Source organism: Triturus cristatus, chromosome 11 (genome assembly GCF_964204655.1).
Source record: "Triturus cristatus chromosome 11, aTriCri1.1, whole genome shotgun sequence".
NCBI lineage: Eukaryota > Metazoa > Chordata > Amphibia > Caudata > Salamandridae > Triturus > Triturus cristatus.
In genome coordinates, this window is record NC_140594.1 from 204,881,906 (window position 1) to 204,906,163 (window position 24,258).

Sequence of the window (24,258 nt, forward strand, 5' to 3'; positions counted from 1 at the left end):
TAAACCAGCAACCGTACAAGTTTCAGCACCTTTGTGTAACACGACATTCCAATCTACGTTGCCCTGCGAAAGAAGGATGTAACACTAGTGGCAGCCCCAAGCATTAAAGAGCATATGCAGAGTTAACATCTGGAACATGTCTCTGCGAGTTGAAAAGGAAGGAGGGAGAAGAGAGGGATGAGGGGAAGAGTATGGTCAGTCCGAATGAATGCTGCTGTGGGATCCCCTGGTCTTTATTTTGAGTGAGACATCTCATCACTATAAAACTCATAAATCTCATGTGAAACAAGGGGAGAGTATACGGAATGGGAAATGAGTCGAGAGAATGAATCCATGAAGGCGGTTCATGATCTCAATCAATTTAGCGGAGGAAGAGGAAGAGGGTGCGGAGATATGCTGTGGGGCCGGTCATGTGTAAAAGCCCCACACATATCTAAGAGTATTTCCCATCCTATATACATTATGGGTTGGTGCTAATGAATTGGGATCAAATATTTAAAAAGACTAATGCATTATCCTGTAGTTTATCTACAAGCTGCTCGTGGGAGTCTGCCTTGTACATTTCTATCAGCCATTCATGAGGATAGTTGAGGTCGCCGCCAATGTCTCAATACACAAATCTTGGCAGTGGTCAGAGCCTTTGCTAGTAAGTGTCTCTCTGGGCATGTTAGGGATGGTAGGGCAGCTGTGCAATGTAGCAAAACCAGTTACCTTGTTAAGGGCAGGCGCAGGTCCAAGGTCCTACTTAAAGTGTTCCCAATCAGGGACAAAAGTCGGATTATGTCTAGACAGTCATGTAGGATGTGTATTGTGTCACATACAGAATGGGCACGACTTTAAAATAGCCAAAACGAGTACCCCGCAACATCCGTTTTAAACGTATCCAGTATATGGTAACACAAAGAGCGTACCTGACTCCGCATAAAATACATGCCATCTTTCCTACCCTTCTGCCGTCCTGCCCTAGATGTCCTGACCAAGACGCAGATCTGTCACACATGCTTTGGTCTTGCCCCAGATCAGGGAGATACTGGGGTGGAATAACTGCTACCTTAAAGGAAGTTGTGGGTGACATGGGATGGCACACAGTAGAGACACATATACTAGGTCTACACAGAAGGCGAAAGAGCACAAAGTGCGAGCCAGATTCACGGATCTGGCTTTGATTCTTGCAAAGCGAGGTGTTACTAGGCAGTGAAAATCTCCCGAGGCTCCAACACTGCTCAGTTGGAAGGAAGAGGTGGAAAAATGGGGGCTGCCTGAAATCGTAGCTATCTGTCGTGAGGAAAAAAAGAGGCCTAAGAAAGGAACCGATCGCTAGGAGTTGGGAGCTCTTGCTGGAAACTTTCAATGCAGCCGACACCCTCACTCCATGAAGCTCTGTAAATGTCATCACACTCCACCACTAAACCCCTGCCTAGATAGGAGCCCCCACTCTTGCAGCCGAGATACAGGGACGTATTCGGGTCTCCATTCACCCCCAATTTACGAAGCATCCACCCACCTGGATGGACATCCCATTTTCCGCTAACGCTACGTACAAGCTAGGTTTTAGTTACAACCTTCTAGATTTAGGTTTCCGAAATTCCAGAGCAGGCCGTCAGCAGGGGAGGGGTGTGGGGAGTTTGCAAAAATCCGTATTACTTGCTATACCTCGATCCAGGAAAATGGTACAATTGGACGTGAAGAGACGCCATATTAGGACGTAGGCCGTACAGCTGGGTCCCAAATGAGAGGAGATTATCAAGGTGACACAGTTAAGTTAGGAAGTAATAGTATGCAATTTCTTTTACCACTAATATATATGATATATGAATATGAATAACGATTACTTTAACTTTCTAATTTCCTGTGCTGTAATTGGAGAAAAATGAATGCAATTTGTTTTGGGTCACATCCTGATTGTCCACACCTCCAGCAATTCAACTGGTGTAGTATGCCCTCTGCCAGTAATTTCTAGGATGCCGAATACCACCCTGGAGAAATCTGAAAAAACAAAACTTCATTTTGGATACCCTACCCCTAAGTTGCAATTAGGTTTCCCCTGTCAGTCTCTGTGAACTCGACCTACCAAAGCCACTGCCATTTATCCTGTAGGTGGAACAAAACGGGTTTAGAATGTAACTGTTGCTTCCATAAGTTATAGACCCCCCGCCATTACTCCCCTTTATAGCCTCCAGTGTTTTAGGTATCACAGGATGGGAGAGGATGTCCCATGGTGGCATCCCCAATCTATTTCTAAAGCAGTGTTTCAGCTGTTGTACTTCCATTTTTGCCACAGGGGTATGTGAAATTCCTCCTGCATTGTTTTAAAGAATTTAAGTTCCTGTTCAATGGGCATCCATGGGTGGGGTGGGGGTCCTCGAGCTTCGGCCACCTGCACAGTATTGTTCAACATAAGTCAGATCAAGCCTCCACATCTCATATGGACTAACATTCAATAGACTCCAAGCCTCGGCTTCACATTACCCTATACAAAGTCCTGAATTCTGCTAACAATGGATTGCAGGGGTAAGGCCCTACCTTGCAGTGGGTATACACCTAGCACATACATGAATCGGGGGACCACAACGATCATCAAAGCCCTTATTGTGCCTCATGACAGATTTAACTGTGACAATTTTGCATGCATGCATTAGTACTGACTGCAAGCGAGTTCTGATGATCCTGTATCCTTATTTCTAGCCCTCTGTTGGTGTATACCCCTAGGTATTTAGGATGCTCAGATTTCCACTGAAATGTATAATCCGCAATGGCGGCTTGTACTGTGACACTAGACGCAGGAAATGCCTCAGTCTTGTCCTCGTTGACTTTATATCTTGATATTTCTGAGAACCCCTCAGTGACGGACATAGTGGCTGGAAGGGAGCCACATATTTTGTCGACATACAATAGTATTTTTGAGGGGCCCGCTGAGGTAGGGATCCCTATTACTGCAGCTGACTGATGGATGGCTGCGACCAAAGGTACCAGAGCCAATAAGAACAGCAGGGGTGACAAAGGGAACCCCTGGCATGTCCCCTGCGAACAGGAAAAGGATCCAACAGAAATCCTCTTCAGGTGACCCGAGCGGTAGGACTGGAGCCTCATATAACCACTGAACCTTGGTAATAAAGTCATCACCCAGCCCCAGTCTTTTGAGGGTGTGAAACATATATTCCCATTCGATTCTGTCAAATTTATTTTCGGTGTCAAGTGACAAGGCTGGAGTTTTCTTGTGAGAGTCTTTAGAAAGCCAGAAGAGATGGGCCAAGGTGTGCATAGGATTGCAGGACGTTAAGCCATTTACAAAACCCACCTGTGTATGAAGAATAAGATCAGGAATTACTTTTTAAAGCCGATTATACAATATTCCTTCCAGGATCTCAATATCCACATTAAGTAGAGAGATCCAACAATAACTACAACATTGCAACAGATGCCACCAGGCTTTGGGAGGACTGCAACCAGTGCTCTATTGGAAAGGGGCGATAGGCTTCCAGACTGCTATACCTCCTTGTAGGCATCGTAGAGCAACTCTGCTGTTTTATTTTGACCCATTTATAAAATTGATTTGGGAAGCCGTCAGCGCTAGTTGCCTTATTATAAGGAAGATTGGAGATAACTTGTGCAATGTCATCCTCAGTAATCTCCCCTAGTAGAAGTGTCCTGCTTTCTGCATTAACACGAGTGAGTGCCAGACCAGCAAGGATCCTGGTCCCAGTCTTCCTCTAATACAGAGCTAAAGAGCCCTTTGTAACATACAGCAAACCCTGTAGCTATATCCTGCAGTCCTATGACCAGTTGGCTCTTACTATACCGAATTGCAGGGGTGGCTACCATTGCTCCCCTCTATCTGAGCTGCACAGGCGAAAGTCAGCCCACTTTTTCCCCTTGCTCATAGATTGCTTTAAGTGTGGCAGCATAAAGGCTGCTCAGATCCACTTTTGCCCTTTCAAAGTTTCCACCTGGCCACTTCTATCGGGTTCGCAGTGTACTTCAGTGTAGGTATTTGATATGCTCTTCTAGGGCAGTCTTGATCCAACCCGCATCTGTTATCGCGGAGCCCCTCACGAGTTATTCTCTTAAAGTAGCTTTAGCTGCCGCCAGTAAGATTTGTGCTGAGCTCTTTGAGTCTTTGTTATCATTCAAATAATTTACATGCGATTTCAGATAGGCCTCGCCCTGGAACCTTTGGTAGCATGAGATGTTAAGACATCATGAATTGCTTGTTGGATTACTTGAGCTCCAGTCAATACACATGCGGATAGGCATGTGATCGGTGAAGGATCACTCCAATATGTCACAGTCCAGCACCAGTGGGACCCCTGGTTGGGAGATCTTGAAGGAATTCACCTCGATTGAGCACTGTGGGCATTCGAAAAGTAGTATTATTCCCTGTCTGAGGGGGTAGGAGAGGCCAGTTGTCAAGACGTCAGTGGTCTTCCAGAACGTCTACCGAACCCCTATTTCTTTGTTATTGGCTATATCAAACAGTCTTGGCCGGACAAGAACTCCGTCCAGGGCCAGATTTCAGTCTCCCCCAAGGATAACGTGTGGTACCCAGCTCAGCTATGCTCTTTTGAGTCAGAGGAGGAAAGTAGCTCTGTTCACATTCAGGGCTGAGATCTAGCCCACTCTGACTACTCTGGTGCCCGGCCTCAGCTTAGCAAATATGCATCTTCCCTCTTCACTCATCCAGGACTGCATCATAATACACAGGAGGGCTGTTTTCACTAAGTTTGCAATCCCACATCTCTTTGAACTGGCCTGAGAGGTGTTAGTGGTGGCCTTCAGCTAGGGGTCTCAGCAGCTAAAAAGAACCCTCCCAAGCCAATCCCTTTGAGATTTTCAGTCTCAGACCTCAGCAGGTGTAAGAGGGCGATGTCTATTTGTTTGCAGGCTAGGTAAGATAGCATGGTCTTTCGTTTAACATAGTTTATCAGACCATTAAAATTTAGGAAAATAATGTTCAGGGGTCCGAGTATCATATTCGTGTCACTTAATGGGTGTTACTGTCTGAGATAAAGGTGTCAACCTTTTACAGATCACTGAAGTCAAGTGTAGTATATCTGTAAAATCAAACCATTAAAAACGTCGTTTCTGGGGAGGAGCCAAGATGGCGACCGGAGCAGACGCTTGAGCGCCCGGCTCCGCCGGCCCTTGGCCTCGGACTATCATCCTGATCCCTATCCTCGCCGATTTTCGAGGTGAAACGTGCGCGACGACGCGCTGACCGCGCCGCCGCTCTCCCGGGGTCTGAGCCCGCCCGGATGCCGGAGCTCTTGGTGCCTTCGTTCTCCGCGCTGGACCCCTGCTCCATTGTGGCCTTGGCCGGCCCCCTGGAAGCGCCGCAGTCACTGGACCCCCGGCGCAAATCTGAGCCCCGCGGCCCCGATCCCGCCTCACACCACGGACTGTCGCCAGACGAGCCGGGGGAGAGACGCCCGGACACCTCCCTCACCTTTCAACTGACGGGCTGGAGCTATAGGGTAAGCCCCGGTGTGGCGGGTCTCCTGCCCCGCTCTGTGGCCCGCGCTGTGGAAGGCTGCAGACCCCCTTCTTCTATTGCCTAGTCGGCTGCAAAGAGAGTCCGAGGGAGGGGAAGCGACTGTTGGCTTTCACCTGCTGCGGCGCGGACCAGCGGGGAATTGCCTCCTTGTTACGACCCCCCCCTGGCCACCGTACCGTTCAGCGGTAAAACATGGCGTTGATTGCCTGCTCGCTGCTGGGGGGTGATGCCCCGGTCTCGCCCGTTGCCCGCTTCGCCCTCCCTCTACCAGACTCCAGCTCCACAATGCCGTCCCGGATTGCTGCCGATGTGGGGGCGCAGCTACCGCTGACATGCGGCTCCGTTCTGGCTGCCCTGCGGGACTTTCGTCTGCAATTGTGTGTTGGCTTGCAAACGCTGAGTGAGCGGATCGACTCCATACTGTCGGCTGCGGGTCGTGAACGCCCCGTTTGTTCTCAACAAGACGTGGGTCTGCCAGTGCTTCTGTCCTCTTGCGGGGCCGCAACGACTGGGAATAATCGTGCTACACTGGGGGTCTGCATCTGGCTTTCCCGGCACCCAGGATCAACCGATCTCCTGCTCAATTGTAGACACTTTGTTTCCCCGTTCATTGCCGCCTGCTTTGTTGTTGCCTGCCTCACCGCGCCCGCAAGATTATCCAGCCGAGCGACACCTGACGTCCTCGAGGAACCGTTCACGGTGGCCTACGGCTTCTTTTATGTGGAACTCCTGTACTTTACAGGCCAGGTCTGGATTTTATATGGTGCACAAGGAGACCTTAATAGATGATCGGCGGCCATTTTGTGACTCTACTTCTCCATCTCCTCCCAAGCGGCCATATTGTCTTTGTCTGCACGGGCTGCGGGGCCTTCATGTGGGGGCTGGTCTAGTCTTGCGCCCGCGATCGGGCCAGGGCTAGATTGATTTCTATCACCATGGATTCACGGATGGGCTGGCCTGGGACTGGAACTGTCTGCACATGTTGTGCGCACTCGTCGCGATTTGTCTGCCTCCATTATATTGTTGTGACACGTTATCTTCACACGATCGCCTTCGGGCGTAGTGGGTTCTCAGTGTGTGGAGACGTAGTTGGCCGGTGGTTTCGGGCGCTCCGAGATTACGTGGGCTCCTCCCCGCTTTCTTCTTTGTTTTCTTATTTTCTTTCCTTTATTCCTACTTTCTCTCTTGTCTATATTTCGGGTTCATTGGGCGACAGGCACTATGCTGGGGGGGGGCAGGCCGTAGCCTCCGCATTGGTGTAGGGTGGGGGGGTAATTTACTGTTTCTTTTTAGTTCTATGGGCCTTTTTCTTCTATGTCTCTGCGCTGTCCTTGTTTCCGATTCGGGGTCCGGGTGTGGGGTGGATTGAGTGGGGGCGGCTTTGGAGGGGTGCGTATTTACTCCTGTGACTATCCTGTTATATAACTGCATCGCCTCACTGTCTGAGATTTTCTATGGCCGTTTTAATGATGCTGCTGCTCTCCTGTGTGATGAAGCCATCTTGCGGACTCGAATCTCCTTGGTTCTATCCTCTACTGACTTTTTTCTCGATAAAATTATTTTTTGAAAACCTTAAAATTAACCTCCACTTCTCCTTCCCCTGGTGTCAAGGATCTCTCCAGTGTATAACTCCTGACTCGTTGCTAATCTTGACCATTGATGCACAGGGGATGTAATGTTTGTCTTAGTGCTTAAATGTTTTGTGGCCGGCCTGATGGTTGTAGGCCCGTATTTGTTCTTTTAATATGCACAAATAAAGGTTTTTCAAAAAAAAAAAACAAAAAAAAAAAACGTCGTTTCTCACCAACATTTTCCCTCATCATCCGTACAGTCCGGAGGCAAGACTAGATCACCTAAGCCTCCAAAATAGCTAAAGCGTTAACAAACTCCAGCTTGCACAACATATTACAGCTGGCTCGCTCGACTGTCGTTCACGCCAGGACCTCTCTCCACCTGGCCTTACATGTTTAGTAGCTTCTCATAAAGCTTCTTTGCCTTTCACAAATCTAAGTTTATTGTAGGAACACTTTGTGACGTTATCACCCAAGCTATGAGTCTCATATTTGCTTTTTAGGATATTAAGACTGCTACCATCCACCGGTCATGCCCGCTGTCCATCAAGAATTGACACCAACCACTTGAGCAATCCCACAGAAACCTTGTGGGGTCCACATTTGATCATGGGTTATTCCACACGCTTCTGAAAACCTTGCTCTTTACCAAAGCCTTCTGGTTTGCTTATACTTTGTCTCCTGGGGCAGCGCATTAAAGTTACACTGGTAACATCCTGGCAGAAAGAAATATGTAATTAGTACTAACGAGCATTCACTTTTATACAACCAGAACGTCTGTTAAAATGTACAATAGAAACGTTTGTAGTCAAAACATTAGTCATCTGTAGTGATTTGTTTAGAAATAAAGAATTCATTTACCTCAGGTTTGACCTACGCTCTTCATCACTTCCAACCTCCTGAAAAAAAATGAAAAATTATTTCAAAATGTGAAAATGGCAATTTAAAACCTCTAGAAATCTTCTGTAGGTACAGATGCATGCTCTTTTGCTCAGTTGTTTGACTGCGGAACGAGGGTGCAGAGATGTAATATTGGCTTTGTGGCTTGAATAGGTAGGCCCCAATTCAGATTCAGGCACAGCAAAATTGATAAGAATAGCGCTATAATAGAAATTAAATCCAAGCGAGGGAGGTGCTAAGGACCGTTAGAGGGAGCAGAAGGTCATTTGGGGCCCAAAGATTGGTGCATTGGGCGCACCAGTGCTAAAGCCTGCCCTGCGGGCATACATAACCAAGGAATGCCTCTATAGCTACGGACTCAACTGGACAAATACAATGAGGTACTCTTTCACAAACATGATGGATATCCAGACCTTATTAAAAGTGCAGTGCATTCTATGGCACTTATAATGAGCCGGACACAATATCCATCACGGTTGTGACGGAGTACTCGTCTCCCAAACTCGAAATCAAGTCCTATGTTTTCAATTACTTCGCCTTCCATTAGTTCGAAATATTAATTATTAATGACATTAAAGACCATAAAGGAACTGTCATTTTAGCTTTTCATAATTAACCTGTATTAAAAATAGAAAAATCACATAACAGAATTCAAAAACGTAAAAAGAAAATGTAGACTATAATAATTATAATTCAACATATGAGCATCGGTGCGCAATTGAGAATGTTCATAAGAATGAATACATAATAAGGGGAGAAAAGCCATTGTTTTTAGTTGTGCAATTTTATGCTCCATTTCTGTATCTGTCATTTAAATTTTTTCAAGTGGAAGCAATCTTGTCTTCTGGTTTCTTTGAATGCTTGTTTGTTACTCTGTTAAACAATTATATTTTAAAGTGTAGAGTATTATCTTCTGATGTTTTTGTTCACATTTCCGATTTTATTTAATGATACATGTTTGTGTAGACTGTAGACGGAAATGTATTCTTTGACATTGCATGTATTTCAGGTGCACTGTAACTATGGAACTATGCACATGCTGGCCATATTTGGGAGGAGGGTGGCATGCATGATATGGAAGTGCAGTCTATTATACAAAAATACCTACATTTCTGAATTTGTAGGATTTGACGATGGTACAAAAAGAGCATTTATTTAACCTGGACTTTGGTTGCTACATTACAGAGGATATGCACTTTATATCTGAATTCTGATGCTGTATAATCTTTGGAGGTGGTTGATGCATTTGAATATTGATTTTCTGGTTTGTCCTTCACGCACATTTTTCTCTGCGTGACATGCCTGGTAAATTCTTTTGTCAGTCAGTCAAAATACTTTATTTCGATAAATAAATATCATAAAAAGACATAGGAACAGTACAATGTAATTTCACACAATCAACAATTCATAATTACTAAAAATGTTTAAAAAGAGGTCAGTTGGGTAAAAAATTCTTAAGAATATGGTTGGCTCCTATAGAATTTCAAGAACTTTTACAATGCATGTTCCAGCGTCATTCTTTATTTGCTCTACCTTTTCTCCCGCCTCAGTTTTATAAACAACGATGCTGGATGTGAGTGGTCTACGAATCCATATTGCACGCCCCCGCTTTCTCTTAAAAGTCTAGTCTGCGTGTGTTAAAAGTGAGTTCAGATTTTTTTCTTTTTCCACAACATGTTCTGCATAACTATAAATTGCATATTTTCCTTGTATTCATTTTCTTTGCATTTTCTTTACTGGTATATTTTCCGCTTCTGCTACAGCCAAGCCATCTTACTTACTTATGAACAACTGTATTTGTGGCTTATACGTTGGTAGGATATCAAAATTCAGATTTATAAATAGCAATATTATTCCGCAGGAATATTAGAGAGGTTCCGCACACATGTTGGTGGACAAGAGTACATGGGCAGAAGTTGTGCGCTTCACCTCCAATCAGCTGTGACTATTTTGGTGTGTAGCTACCTGAGCCTGCAGCAGTATGGCTGCCTAGATAAGTCTCACTAATATGCATTAAGTATGAAGCTTGACCATTCAAGGGCACACACGTCACTGCAATGCTGTTAAAATATCATAGATAAGTAGATATTCTGCTGTGTTTGACCTCCGGTGGCAATGCCACACATGGAAGGAGGGCATTCATGAGGAATGTACTGCTGTTCTCCAGTCCCATCACTCTACTCGTGCTCTTCCGTTTCCATCATTAACTTTAGACTTCAAAGTGCAGGTGTGTGTTTGAGAGCAGCATGGAATGCCAAGGGCTACACTAATTTATATCCTTGTTTAGGTCTGGCTTGATAGCACAGCTGTCAAATGCCCTTATGTGATATAAAAAATAGAGCTTTCACAGTACTACTGAGGGCGGGGATTAGGTTCCACCCACATGTTGGTTCGTCATTTGTGATTGGGCCAAATTTGTGCACTTCCAATAAAAAGAGTACTTATATTGCAATTATTGGCTTGTGGCAAAGCGTATACTCAGTACAGCAGGACTAAGGTGGTTATGGTGGCCAGCCAATAATCATAATAATGTGGGAATTCAGGTAAAGTGAATGCAGGGATGGAGTCAACCTAACCTGCATAAGACCATGTCATTAACTTTGTGACATCAATGCAGATAGCTATGTAAGACTAGTGGACTTAAGACTCACTTTGACCACCCCTAGCTGGCAGGATTTGAGGGCTCTTGTGATACAGTTTACATTTGCAACCCCGTTGACTTTATGGGAAGTTGAGTCCGCAGGGTGAGGGTAAAAAAAGGATAGAAGGAAAAACAATCAAAAACAATCATCGGCATAGAGCTATTGGCTTTGTCAATGTCTTTGAACCATGTTGTATAGCAGCACAGTTACTGTTCAGCATTGCTTAAAGTCAGGGAAATAAGTGGTATGATGTGGCAAGTGCTGGCCGCATCATAGGACTTTATCTGGCAAGAGGGGCAGGACAACCAACACATCACGGGAGTGGGGCAAGCAACACAACGTGGAAGGGATGGGGCAAGTAACATAATGCAAGAGGGGGTTTGGAAGGACGGGGAAAGCAGCTCAACAGGGGTGGAGGAAGGAAGGGGTAAGCAATAACGGCAACAGCAGTAAGAAGGGACGTGGGTGGGTGTGGGTGAGAGACGGCCAGAAAACACATGCACTCTTATCGAGTGCTGCAACAAAAAGAAAAAAAGCAGCTCTGAAAGCGCGAGCAGTGGAAGGACACTAGGCAAGCACGAGCCGCTTAAACCATGCTCCAGGGGAAGGACAAACACATCAAGTCCACATAAAACATACATTTTGAAAGCAAGAATACGACCCAAATTCGATTTTACTGAACACAGTAATATATAGTACTTGGAAAGTAGTTTCAATTGTGTGACCAAGTTGAACATTGAGTTATAACACCAGGAGGTACCACTATACTGGGTTCTATACATGATATGACAAAAAGGTAAGCAGCTTAAGTTTTATGTGAGGTCTATTTCCAAATGTTGCAAACACAAGCGATATTTCACACCAAGGACATAAATGGACAACCCCATCATAGGGACTGTCCATCTTCCCATGTGAGCACCACATCTGAAGATTATGATGGATCAAGTAAAAAGTAGTTGAAAAGAGCAAGAAATCTTGCGGTCATACAAACAACAAAATTAAATAAAATGTATATAAAACCAGCATCAAAGTAAACAAAAACATACAGTTGAGACTAGAGTGCACAGACGGTCTGTTGTTGCCCTGTGCTCAACAGAGGGGTAGCCACTGGAGGAAAACACACAAACTAGAAAATCGAACTATATCACCAAATTCAGCCTGCCGCTTGCACGGCATCAGAAAGGAGCAAGCAACAACCACAGCAAGATAAACAAGCAGCAAGGCATCGAAAAGAGCAACGGCAACCCCAGTGTCAGGCCACCCAGAATAGCTTATGTATCAAAGGGGTTCAATAGGACTGTAAGCAATGCAAAATGTCTGGGAATAGGTGGGTTGGAGAAGAAATGCGGGCAAGTGTGAGGGAAGAAGAAACAGGGATGGGGAAATGATGAAAGGATGGAATGCGGTGGGGAGAAGGGAAAAAATGCTATGATGTGGCCTGCAGTGTCCACGTCATATCGCTTTTCTTTATAGTGGGTGGGGGGGGCCAACACAACAATGGGAGGGAGGGCAACAAGGAAAGAGGGTGGGAAGGAAGAAGCAAACACGACAACAGGAAGTATGGTGGGTTGCAGATTGACAAGGGAGAAATACAGGACAAAACAAACTACAAAAGATGCACTCCGTAGAGTGTCTCAACAAAAAGAAAGAAAACGCTCCCAAAAGTGTGAGAAGTGGAAGGACACAAGTACCTGGGCCATGATCCAGGCGAGAGTCAAAAACAAGAATAAAAAGTGGCGACTGCAGCGCTTACTAGCAGGATGCAAGCAACTGAGAGTGACAATGAAGCCAACCAATGGTAAGTAAAGGGAGACCTCCAAGCCCAGGGACAGTAAATAAAATGTCTTGAAGAGAAAGCACATGTGCTGTCTAGGCGAGACCTACAAAGGGAAAGGTCCCTTTATGGCACTCTCAGTCTTGAATGAATGAGACTTGCACTGCTCCTCAAGCTGTTATTGCACTGTGAGTGAGAGAAACTAACTCTATTACTTGTTTAGATGAGGGAAGCTTGTACTGCTGCTCTGTGTGAGGGAGGGAAGCAAGTATTGCTGTAGGGTGCACAACTGTTCTGTGTGTATAAGAGAGGCATGCACTGCTGCTGTATCTGCTCTAGGTCTATAGGGGAAGCATGTGCTGTTGTAATCACTGAACCGGGTCTCCTTGTGTTACAGAAGCTTGCACTGATAGTACTCGCTATATATCTACTGTGTGTGTATAAGGAAATATGTACTACCAGTGTAGTTTATGTTTGTCTATAAAGGCATGAAATCGTGCTCCCACAGATCTATGTAATTTTTATATATAAATGAAGCATGTACTTCTGTTATCTTTGCTGTATGCAAAACACATGTATAGCTGCATTCTGTGCTGTATGTTTTCTCCTCTCTTTGCATGATAAAGATTGTGCTTTGTTGCATTTACGGTAATTGGTAGGTGTGCATTCCCATTGTTGGCTTGCCCTGCTATTGCCTCTTCGGGGTATCTCTTTGAGTGGGATTGGTGGATATGTATGTGTCTTCGCATAGCAGTGACTACCTCTCGGTATAATGACAACTTGGACATCAGCTGCCTGTGCCATTGCTGAAGTCTTCCTGGTTGAGTCACCATCACCAGGATATACATGCCAAACCCAAACCCCATTTAAAAAAGATAAAATAGAAAAGAGACTTGCTGGTAAGTATAACATTATTAAGACTTAGGCCCAAAGTGAATAGTAGGAGAAAGCCATTGAATCGTGAGCATCAACCCGAGATAGGATAAAGCCATCCAATCATTAGCAAAGGGATGGCCCAAAGCCCACCCTATGTATCACTGTATTGTAGTCAGTAAGTCTTTGACAATAGACAGCTAAGGGTGTTTGTAGGCGACACCTAACAAGAGCCTAAAAAAGAAACAATTACCCTAATACCACTGAAATCGAAATAAGTCTTCAATGTCCTTGAATTAATCAAAGTTCCCCAATTGACCCTGGATAGAAACAAGCAAACAGAATGCTACGAAATGTACAGAAATACCTTAAATGGCCCTGTAACAAATCCAATTGCCCCTAATTCCACAGAAATTGGGAGAAGACACAAGTCTCCTACATATCCTTGAAATTTATATGTGACCCCAAATGTTCCTGAGATTGACCACTGTTGGGATGAAAAGTCCCTTTCATGGAGGTAGATGTGTACCAATGCCCTGAGTGCCCCAGTTGCTGTGATCTGAATCCTTGGTAACGATTGTTGGTCATAAGAAAAACACAGATTATGCATGTGCGCTATGACCTAGGCCTGTCTCATAGACTGCAGACTGCTTAGACCTAGAGTGCTGCTCACAGCGCTACCCTCAAGTGGTGGAAGGTTACTGCCTTCACCAGGAGTTAAGCAGCACGAGTACAGTGGTAGCAGAATACCATGTTTTTAGTTTTCATTGATGAGCACAGTGAACAAGCCTTTTTACCCCTGTCATAGGAGTTGCACTTCTTGGCCCACTCTGGCAGAGGTCCACTTCTATGTAATAAACTCACCCTCGGCCTGCATTGGATTGTGCACAGCGCTGGGATGCATGTGTGTCCTGTGGGAAAGGTACAGTGCATCAGAACCAGTGTGTTTGGTTGCATGTGCGTGCTGGGATACACGTGTGCCTCTGAGAAGGTACAGTGCAGCAGGAAATAGCAAGCGTGTTTACGTTTACTTGCGTGGCTATATGTGGGCCTGTGAGCTGGTACTGCATGTAGGACTTAGCGTGCAGTATTGCATGAGCGCACTGGTATGTATGGATGCCCATGCAAGGGTAATTACATTGGAGAATGCAAATGTGTATGTGTGTGGGCATTGGCGTATGTGTGTGCTTGCAATGGAAACAATACATGCAAAACACTGGGTTCCGTTTTGGGAGGCCCAGGGCTTGCTGGAGGAAGGAGGGACATGCAGAGGTTTCCCCTTGACAGATTTGTGGATTTCTAAATTCCTGAGAGTTGGGTGGGACACACATTGAAGGAAGGAAGAGCTAAACTCTTTGGGGCACATCAATTGTGGCTCTTTGATTATGAAAATAGGCCACTGGTTAATTGAGCCTGGGCATATCAGAGGAAGAAGATGGTGCTAATAAGATAATTATAAAGTGTAGAGCTGAGGCCCTTTGGTATCCTCTTGATGCACATATCACGGAGGCGAACATCCAGGTGTGAACCTCTAGTCACTCCCATGGCCTGTGTTTGGCACCATCACGATTGGGGACTGTCCTACTGTGATAGACTGCTCTCTGAAGGAAGAGTACAACAAAGAAGTGGGCACTTCAAAGTGGGCAACCCCTTGAACATAAACTTCAAAGACAGAGACACTAAATAATGAATGTGTCTGGAAATGGACTCTAAAAAGGGGAGCTTGAGACTCTTAAATTGCCAAACTGACACTGTACATCAGCATGGAGAAGCTCAGAATGAGTTTTTCCTGTTGTGGCCAGCACTGGGGACAAAAGATCTGCCAATCTCCCATGTTGGGTGAGGGGGGCAACACCCAGGAGAATCAAGAACACTTGTCTGGAGCACTGGCTTCTGCCTGAACCAAGACCGGAAGGCCCTGTGAGGAGATGGAGATTGCCTAGAGGGAGCCTGGTCCAGTGGGGGTCCTACTGAGAGTATCCTGGGAGCGTAATGTGAGATGCTGGTCTGTCGAGACAAGTGTGCCGATCGGGTCATCTGCCTGTGTGTTCTGTGCGACCCCCAATTGCCACGTGGGGGCCACGGAGAGGACTGGACTGCTGCACCGATTAGGTCATCTGCCCATGTGCATTGCTACACCCCCTGATGTCAGGCGGGGGCCAATGCTGACAGGAAGATTTACTGCTCTGGTGCTGTACTGCCACAAAGGGAAGCCGTTGCCCTTGCTAAGTTTGGGATCAAGGAAAAAACTAAATGCCATCACCCTGCATGTGCTGTGAAGACCCCCTGCATGTCAGGAATGGGCCGGAGTACAGAAAGAGGCCCATCACCCTAGACAGTGCACAGCCGTAATCTTCAGCAGGTTGTGAACCACAGAGTTGGAACCAGGTTTTACCTTTTTAGTCCGGGAGTACACAGGACCGCAACTGGACAAAAAAGAAGACTTAACGCCGGATCAGAGGAACACTACCAATGTCTGTCGCAACAGCTACGTTTCACCTTCCTGATTCTGGGAGCCATCAAGAGCCTCCCCCGGACAAAAAAAGAAGCCGGATTGGAGGAGCGGTGTGGATGTCTGCTGCTGCAGATTCCGGAGTCCTGCCCACCACCGGGCAGGGACCGAGCACCCGGGGACTTTGGACCACCATTCCAGCAACTGTGCATAAGACTGATACCGGGCCATGAGGCCAGGGGGAACTTGCTCGGCTGACATGCCAATGTGCAGGTACATGTGGACTTTTGCTAAAAGCCCTGCTAGAACTTCTAACACTTGAACTCACTAGCGGGGCCTAGCTTGGATGTCGCTACACCTGCATGGGGAATAACCATCATCCATAGATGGGGAAGTGGGACACGAGCTGATCTAGGTAATGCAAGCAGGCCTGCCTTAAGAAGACTGTGCATATTATTTGCAGTGTGTTGTACTGTACCTTGTATTTGTAGATAAATAGTTATTTTAGCGTAAAAGCAAGTATTTGACTGGAAAATCATTTATTGGTTTTGCTGGACATACTTGGAGATGTGAAGCTGTGCTCACCTTACACCTACATCCTTCCCGAGAGGCCTTGGATTGCTTAACCCATGCTACCACTAAGAGTCAGGTGCTGAAAGGGTACTTGGCCCAGTTGCTTGGAGCCCATAGTAGGCCAGCCCAGGGACATGCAGAGTAAAAGGCCTCAACCGCCACGGTTGGGCCAATAGCTCCTGCATGGTCCGTCTCCATCTGAAAGGGATTCTGACAAATACAAATACCCATGAACTGGCCAATATATAACAAATCTTAACAAATGTTGTCCAATAGTCGCTAGTGTCCATACTTCAGAAAACTAATACACAAATGTAAAAATTATTCATGATATGAATGCAATTAAACTCAATTTCACAGAAAAGGACACAAGAACTGCAGATGTCGGGGGCGGAGCTTGGCTCTTGAAGAACATGGCCGCCTGAGCCCGGAGCTCCTCCGCACCGACACTTAATCCGGCATTTATCCTGTCACCCTTCAACACACACCTACTTCTGGACGGCTAATTCTGGGTCCGAAAGCCTCGGCGCCCGGGATCTGAAGCCTGGGGCCCACGAAACCCCCCCGTTCCTGGGCAGCGGAGCAGAGAGGCGAGCGGAGGGCTAGGCCCCACATCCCCGAGGTGTGCTGGACAGGGGGCGTGGCTGCGTCGCCCTGCGTGCGGCTGGGCTCCACTAAGACGTGCCGGTCTCTGGAGCGGACGCAACGAGACTCGCCCGGCCCTCGGCTGCCTAGCATCGAAGCGCTTCGGGTCCGGTGGAGATCGGGACGTCCCCTCGGGGCGGACCAGGGACCGGACCCGTCCGACAGCGGTGAGGAAGAGTGGGCCTCCGCGTCCAACCGCCTGCGCCCCGGCCAGACTTGATATCCTGAAGGGGCAGCCTGGGGCCTACAACTCGGAGGTCAGTGTGCGCATTGACGGCGGAGTCCCCTGAACGGCTCCGGCGTTGCATGGGTGGATTCGCCGCGGCCCCTGCGGCCTGCTGAGGAAAGAGGACGCGCCTGACCGGGTCGTGCTGGGCCCCCGGGCGACACTCCCTTCGCACCACCTGCTGAGGCCTGAGACACTGACCTACTGGACGTCGCCCTGGGGCCTGGTGCTGCCTCCCCCTGACTCCTGTGCTGCCAGGTTGGGGGGGCGCCCGCGTGGGGATCCGGCCTGAACAGTATCCCCCCTGGGACTGCGGGCCCTTGGGCGCCGCGGGCGGCGGCGGTCGCACCTCACCGGTACATTGACCATCCGGTGACCTGTTGGTGAATGGCTTCACGGCCCTGGTGCTTTGGGGGCCCGGTGCTGCTTCCCGGCTCTGGTGCTTCCTGACGTCGGGTCTGGCGGTGCATCTTGGTGACCACCCTACACGCGGGACACGTCCGGGCACACCCTCGGTGCCTGCCTGGCGCCATGGGAGGGAAAGGCCACCGTGGTGGGGCGCAGGCCAAACTGGACAAATTTGCATTCCTACCGGATCGGAAGCAGTCCCCCCCCTCCGACAAACCTGTGGAGTTTACCCTGGCGGACGTCATGGCCACATTGACGCAGATGCAGGCTTCCATTGGTACGATCTCCACGGATGTGGCGCTACTCCGAGCAGATGTCGCCAAAATCAACTCAAGACTTAAAGAGGTCGAGGCCACCGCGACGACCCTCACGCAGGACTTGGCGGACCACCACAAGCGCATACAGACCCTGGAACTGACGCAAAAGCAATTGCTGGCCAAACTGGAGGACCAGGAAGGACGGTCCCGACGCAACAACGTGCGGGTCGTTGGTGTGCCGGAGAGTGAACGCGGCCCGGCATTAGACCTCTTCGTGGAAAAACTGATTACTGACCAACTCCAGCCTCGTGGGCTCTCCAAGTTCTTCTCGGTGGAACGGGCCCACCGGGTGCCGGGCGGGAGGCCTCGGCCGGGGGCCCCCCCGCGCCCGATTCTGGCCCGCATTTTCAACTTCCGTGACCGCGATGCGATCCTCCAGGCGGCGCGTACGGCCCCCCCACTGCGGGTGGGAAACAGTACGGTCACCCTATATCCGGACTATACAGCAACGGTGGTGCGACAGCGGAGAGACTTTATGGCGGTCAAGGCGGACCTCCGCTCTCGAGAACTTAAATACTCGATGTTATTTCCTGCAAAGCTCCGAGTGGAGGCGGAGGGGCGCACTTGGTTCTTTACATCGCCAGCGGAGGCCTCGGAGTGGCTGGAAGGATGGCGTCCTGCTAAATCGAGGGGCAGGGGGGACCATACCCCTTGCGGCCTCTCAGCCTCTTCCGGGGACTTGGGTGTCGAGGAGTCGGGGGCAGGAGATGGAACGCCGTGAAACATGAAGGTATGGAGACGATCGGACTTGCTGTCACCCGGCGATCTGCGGCCTTGATGCTCCAGACGGCCCAAGGGGGCCTTAACTTTGCAGGAGGCTACGAACTCGGGGCCCCCGGCTAGTATCGGACATTTGACTGCTTGAAGGGACAAGCCTCTGGTGTGGGGACCGGCAGCTGAACAGTGAGCGGTTTTCCCCCCACACGCACGTAACCAGTTTATGGGAACTAAGCACTCTGCTGAGTTGGGGTGGCGGGTAGTTTTAAATCCGCATGGCAGGGAGGCAGGGAGGGGGGAGGAGGGCAGGGGATTTTGCTGTTATGTTGAATTGTGTTTTAGTTCAGGTTCACCTACCACTCACGGGCACTTCGGGCTGACTAGGCGAGCACAGGGGCACAGGGGTGGCATACTACAGTGGACTATCTCTATATCCCACCCTGTAGATGGCATCACATAGCTCTCCCCACGTAACCATTGACACAATGCCCGACGTCCCTACTCAGCAGCGACGTCCTTCCTTTGCGGTCCTATCCTGGAACGTCAATGGTTTAGGGGACAAGATTAAACGTGGGCTGGTGCTACAATACCTCAAGCGTAGGGGGCCCGCGGTGGCACTCTTACAAGAAACGCACCTGGTGGGTTCTGCCACCAAGGCCCTGGATAGGCTTGGATTCAAGATGGCGACACACTCGGAGTTCACGACAGGTTCCAGAGGGGTAGGCATACTGATTAACAAACGTTTCCCCCTAATCCTTCTAGACTCCCGTAGGGACGAATATGGCCGCTTTGCAGCACTCACCTGCCAATGGGAGGGGAAGGTGTACAACCTAGTGACCGTCTACATCCCCCCTACACTGCACCAGGTCTCCTTTAGGGCACTGGGTGAATTCCTGCTGGCACTCCCGCATGGGGAACTTATCATAGGTGGGGACTTCAACGCAACCATGGATCATACACTTGATAGGTCGTCACACAGGGCACACGGAGGGGACACCTCCATTCTTACCGAATTCGCCGCCGCGCTAGGCCTGGTAGACACTTGGAGAGAATATAGGCCCAATGAGAGACAATACACCTTTCTTTCTGGCGCACACCGCACCCTCTCGCGCATAGACTACATCTTCACTTCGCCTGCCGGGTTCACTGGGGTGACCGAGGTGTCGCACCTCCCCAGGGGCATCTCGGATCACTCGCCTGTGGTTGTAACGTTTGCGACCAACGACCCGTGTAAACGCACCATGTTTCCGGTCCATCCCGGGTACCTCAAAATCCCCAAAATCAATAAGGCCCTCAAAACCGCGACCAAGCACTATTTCGCCGAAAATGCTGACTCCGTCAGAAGCTCGGCAACCCTCTGGGAAGCCTTCAAAACTGTCCTCCATGGGCAGGCCATCTCCGTCATCTCTGATCACAAGAACACCCAGCGGCAGGCGGTGCTAGAGCTGGAGCGTTCGGTAACCGAGGCTGAAACGTCCCATACACAACAAGGGGATGAGGATTCGGCGCATACACTCCGCATGGCGCAGCAGGAGTATAGGTCCCATCTATGGGAGGCAGCGCGTGCTCGGCAGGTGGCAACCCAACACACAGTCTATGAACTTGGGGACAAGGCGGGAAAACTGCTTGCATGGCTTGAGAGGGGGGACCGAGCGTCGCGATGGGTGGCTCGGATCAGGCTCAACGAGGGGGAATTTACTTCAGACCCTCAGCGCATAGCGGAGGCGTTCGCGGCCCACTACCAATCCGTTTATACGCCTGAAGCCACCTCTACCGTGGCAGAAAATGAGTTATTCCTTCGGGACATCGCGATGCCGCGATTGACTTCCTCTGAAACAGAGGCCCTCGAGGCGGACCTGACAGACGACGAGATAACGCTGGCAATCTTGTCCCTTCGCACAGGGAAGGCGATGGGGCCCAACGGGCTCCCGATCGAGTTCTATAAGCACAACTCCTCCCTAGTAGTCCCGCACCTGCGAGCCATGTTTAGGGATTGTCTATCTAGGGGGACCCTCCCCCTGGATTAGAGGATGGCTACAATAGTGGCGATCCCGAAACCCAACAAACCGGCGCACGAGTGCTCCTCTTATCGCCCGATTTCGCTGCTCAACGCCGAGGCTAAGATCCTGGCAAAGTTACTGGCAACACGACTGCAGCCCTACCTCTCCACCCTAATCCACCCTGACCAGTCAGGCTTTATGCCGCACCGGAACACCGCTCTAAACTTACGGCGTCTGCATAGCATTCTTGCTTGCCGCTTCACGATAGAGGAGGATGCGGCCATACTCTCGTTAGATGCTCGGATGGCGTTTGACAGGGTGGAGTGGCCTTTCCTGTTCGCCGTTCTCCGCCACATGGGGCTTGGCCCCAAGATCTGCGCGTGGATTCAGCTTCTGTACACCCAGCCGCTTGCGCAGGTGGTGGTAAACGGCCGTGTCTCTGACCCCTTCCCTCTGGGGCGGGGGACAAGGCAGGGGTGCCCCCTTTCCCCTCTCCTCTTTGCCATGGCTCTCGAGCCCTTGGCGGCATGGGTGCGCCAGGATCCGGTGATCCGTGGCCTCAAATGGAGGCCAGACTGGGAGGATCGGATCTCCCTTTATGCAGACGATGTACTACTCTATCTGGCCTCGCCTGCGCGCTCTATCGTCTGTCTCCTCGACATATGCGAGTCATACGGGCGACGGTCGGGCTACGAAATCAACTGGGAGAAATCCATCTTATATATGCTCCGAGGCCCCCCGCCTCGGCCCCCGAGGGGATGCAATATTCTTGTGGCCCGGGAAGGATTCAAATATCTAGGGATATATGTTACTACAGAACGGGATAAATTTGTGGCCGAAAACCTAATGAAGCCCCTCCAACGGCTTCGTACTGATGTCAAACACTGGCGAGCCCTGCCCCTGACCTTGCTTGGAAGGGCCTCGCTCTTTAAGATGCTCGCTCTCCCTAGATTCCTCTACGCGCTACAGAATACCCCCTTCCCGGTGGCGCCCTCTTATTTCACGGCTGTGAATGCGGAGATCACCCGTCTCCTTTGGGAGGACAGGGCACCTCGAATTGCGCTCCATAAGCTCACCAATGGCTGGTACGACGGGGGAATAGCCCTCCCAGATATTAAAACCTACTACTGGGCCTCGCACCTCATGATCATAAATCAGTGGCTCCATGTACCAAGCGACGACCCTGCCTACCGTATGGATAGGCAACTGCTTGCTCCGGGGGGGGTGCTAGGAGCCCTCTATAACCCTAGAAGAGGTCGTGTCCAGGCAGGGCCCGCAGCGCACACCCTACAGATATGGTTTGCGGCACAGCGTGCGATGGGCTGGGCGGGTAGGATCACCCAGGCAACGCCACTATGGGACGCTAAACTGCTTGGGCTGCTGCGTACCACCAAGGGATTCCATCAGTGGGATCTAATTGGCATTTCGAGGGTAGGGGACCTTTGGCGACGGGGAGAGGTGATCACCTTTTCCCAACTCCAGGCAGAATACGATTTGGCCAACACCGAGCATTTCCGCTATCTGCAAATTCACCATGCACTTCAGACGGCGATTCCACTCGGGACTCGACTCCCTGAGTCATCGCCCTTGGAGGACCGGCTCCTCACTGAACATCTGATTCAAAAAGCGACGTCCCTAACATACCGGAAAATAATCAATAATCGCCCTGACCCCTTTTTGGTCCTTAAGGGGAAATGGGAGGCAGAACTTGGAGACTTTGACGATACTGACTGGCAGGCCGCGCTATCATCCCCCAGGGAGGTGGGCATATCGTCCAAATTAAGGCTAGTCCAGCTCAAAATTCTGCACCGCACATACTATACCCGTACACTTCTATTCAAATTACAGCGGACGGAATCCCCACTATGCCTCAGGAACTGTGGTCACGAGGGAACCTTCCTCCACACCCTATGGGACTGCCCCGTCATAGCGCTTTACTGGAAAGGGGTGTTCCGTACTCTCTCCCAAGTGACCAAAATCCCCACCCTGCCTGAACCTCGGCTATGCCTTCTTAACGTATGGGAGCAGACCGACCACGTAAGAGTGGCCCAGCTCTGGGTGACATTGGGGCTCATGCTCGCAAAACGTAACATAGCCCAGAGATGGGGTTCCGGACAGGCACCGACCCTGGCACACTGGATCCGAGACATGGACCTTGTAATGGTGACGGAAAAAGCGGTATATGTACACAGAGGGTGCCCAAAGAAATGGTCCCAGGTGTGGGGTGGCTGGAATGTTTATAGGGGAAACATTTGCGAGCCCCCACCCGATGCTCCAGAATCTGACCTCAGCGATCATGACTAGCTGCCCTGTCTCGCACATTGAGTTGGGATGGAGACTAATGTGTTTGGCCCTTTGCTTGCCTATTTATATTTGTACTGCTAGTGCTGACTTGCCAAGATGTATTCAAATCTGCTTTGTCCTAAGCCTTACACCGAAAGAGTGGTTTTTATTTTCTGTTTTGTTGAATAAAACCAATAAAAAGATTTCAAAAAAAAAAAAAAAAAAAAAAAAAAAGAACTGCAGATGTCCCTTAAACACTTGGACCTACCACAAAGGTCTGTGGCTTTGATACAGTAGTCCAATTGCATACATATTAATACAGGTATCTACCATTTTCCTGAAATTGATACAAGTATCCAAAATGTCACTGAAGAGGCTGAAATATGGTTGTCCACAAAAATCTCCGTAGAAAGTAAGGTGAATGAGAACAAGATGGCTTACTGGGAAACAAGCATTAACCAACACCGACCAGTCTTAGACCTTCGTTACAAATGTCACAGCAATCCCAACAGGGTTGGTAAACAAGTGTCTGTGCCACAATCCACATAATGATTTGTATGTGATTTTCACATAGATCCAGCGATTTTTCACCACACAACTAGTGCTAGGTAAAATTTGGCAGAAATTGTGGACTGAAAAGTTGAACTATGGTTGGTTTTGCAGCAAGGAGTGGTGGAAACCTGCTGTATTACCACATTATCCCCCGTTCTGATTGTCGAAGTAATATTAGCCTAATAATAATCAAACACTGTGGTATAATGATCACTCTGGACAACCTTACTGCAGTTCTTGTAATGAGAGCCTTAGTATGGACTGGAGGTGCCACATCTCACCAGAGACGTGTGGAAATATGGATTTTTCTGGTCAGTTATGTCCCCTATCTTGGACCCCAACGGTTCTATGTGCATGTCACAAGTACATGTATGTTCCCTCCAGTTCCAGTTATGAAGACGCAAATACATGTGCGTCCACCGTCAACATGTCCTCTGTCAGATCCGCCATGAATAGGCCGGATATTCCATTCCTAAATATGAAAGGCCACCGGCTTTGTATGGTTCACTTATGCCATTTTACAGTCCAGGCAAGTAGGCCCTGATTCTGTCATCAAACTCCTCTTGCCTTCTGCCTCTGAAAACTCGAGTCTGAGCCTGCATCTGCGACCATGAACTTTGTCTCATTCTCTGCGCGGCTCACGAAGCCTGACATCAGCCTATTCTCTGCCAAGAACTGTATTTCACCTTCGAATTATCTGCTTCACTCCTTAGCCGATGCATTCCTGTCTAGCAGCTTAAGTAAACATTCTTCCAGCCACTGAGCAAAGGCTCGGCTTCTCTGTCCTCATGCAAGTAATTCATGGCCCTGTTACCATGGAATATTCCTACCCCC

General features: G+C 49.0%; 1 protein-coding gene across 1 annotated transcript in view; it reads right to left on the reverse strand.

Moving 5' to 3' along the window:
- The window catches only part of SSH1 (slingshot protein phosphatase 1), a 441,967-nt gene that overhangs the window by 351,770 nt on the left and 65,939 nt on the right, over nucleotides 1-24,258 (reverse strand). Inside the window, exon 2 of the mRNA XM_085636457.1 lies at nucleotides 7,924-7,961. Coding sequence (XP_085492583.1) covers nucleotides 7,924-7,961 — 38 coding nt within the window. The remainder of the gene's footprint in view (nucleotides 1-7,923; nucleotides 7,962-24,258) is intronic.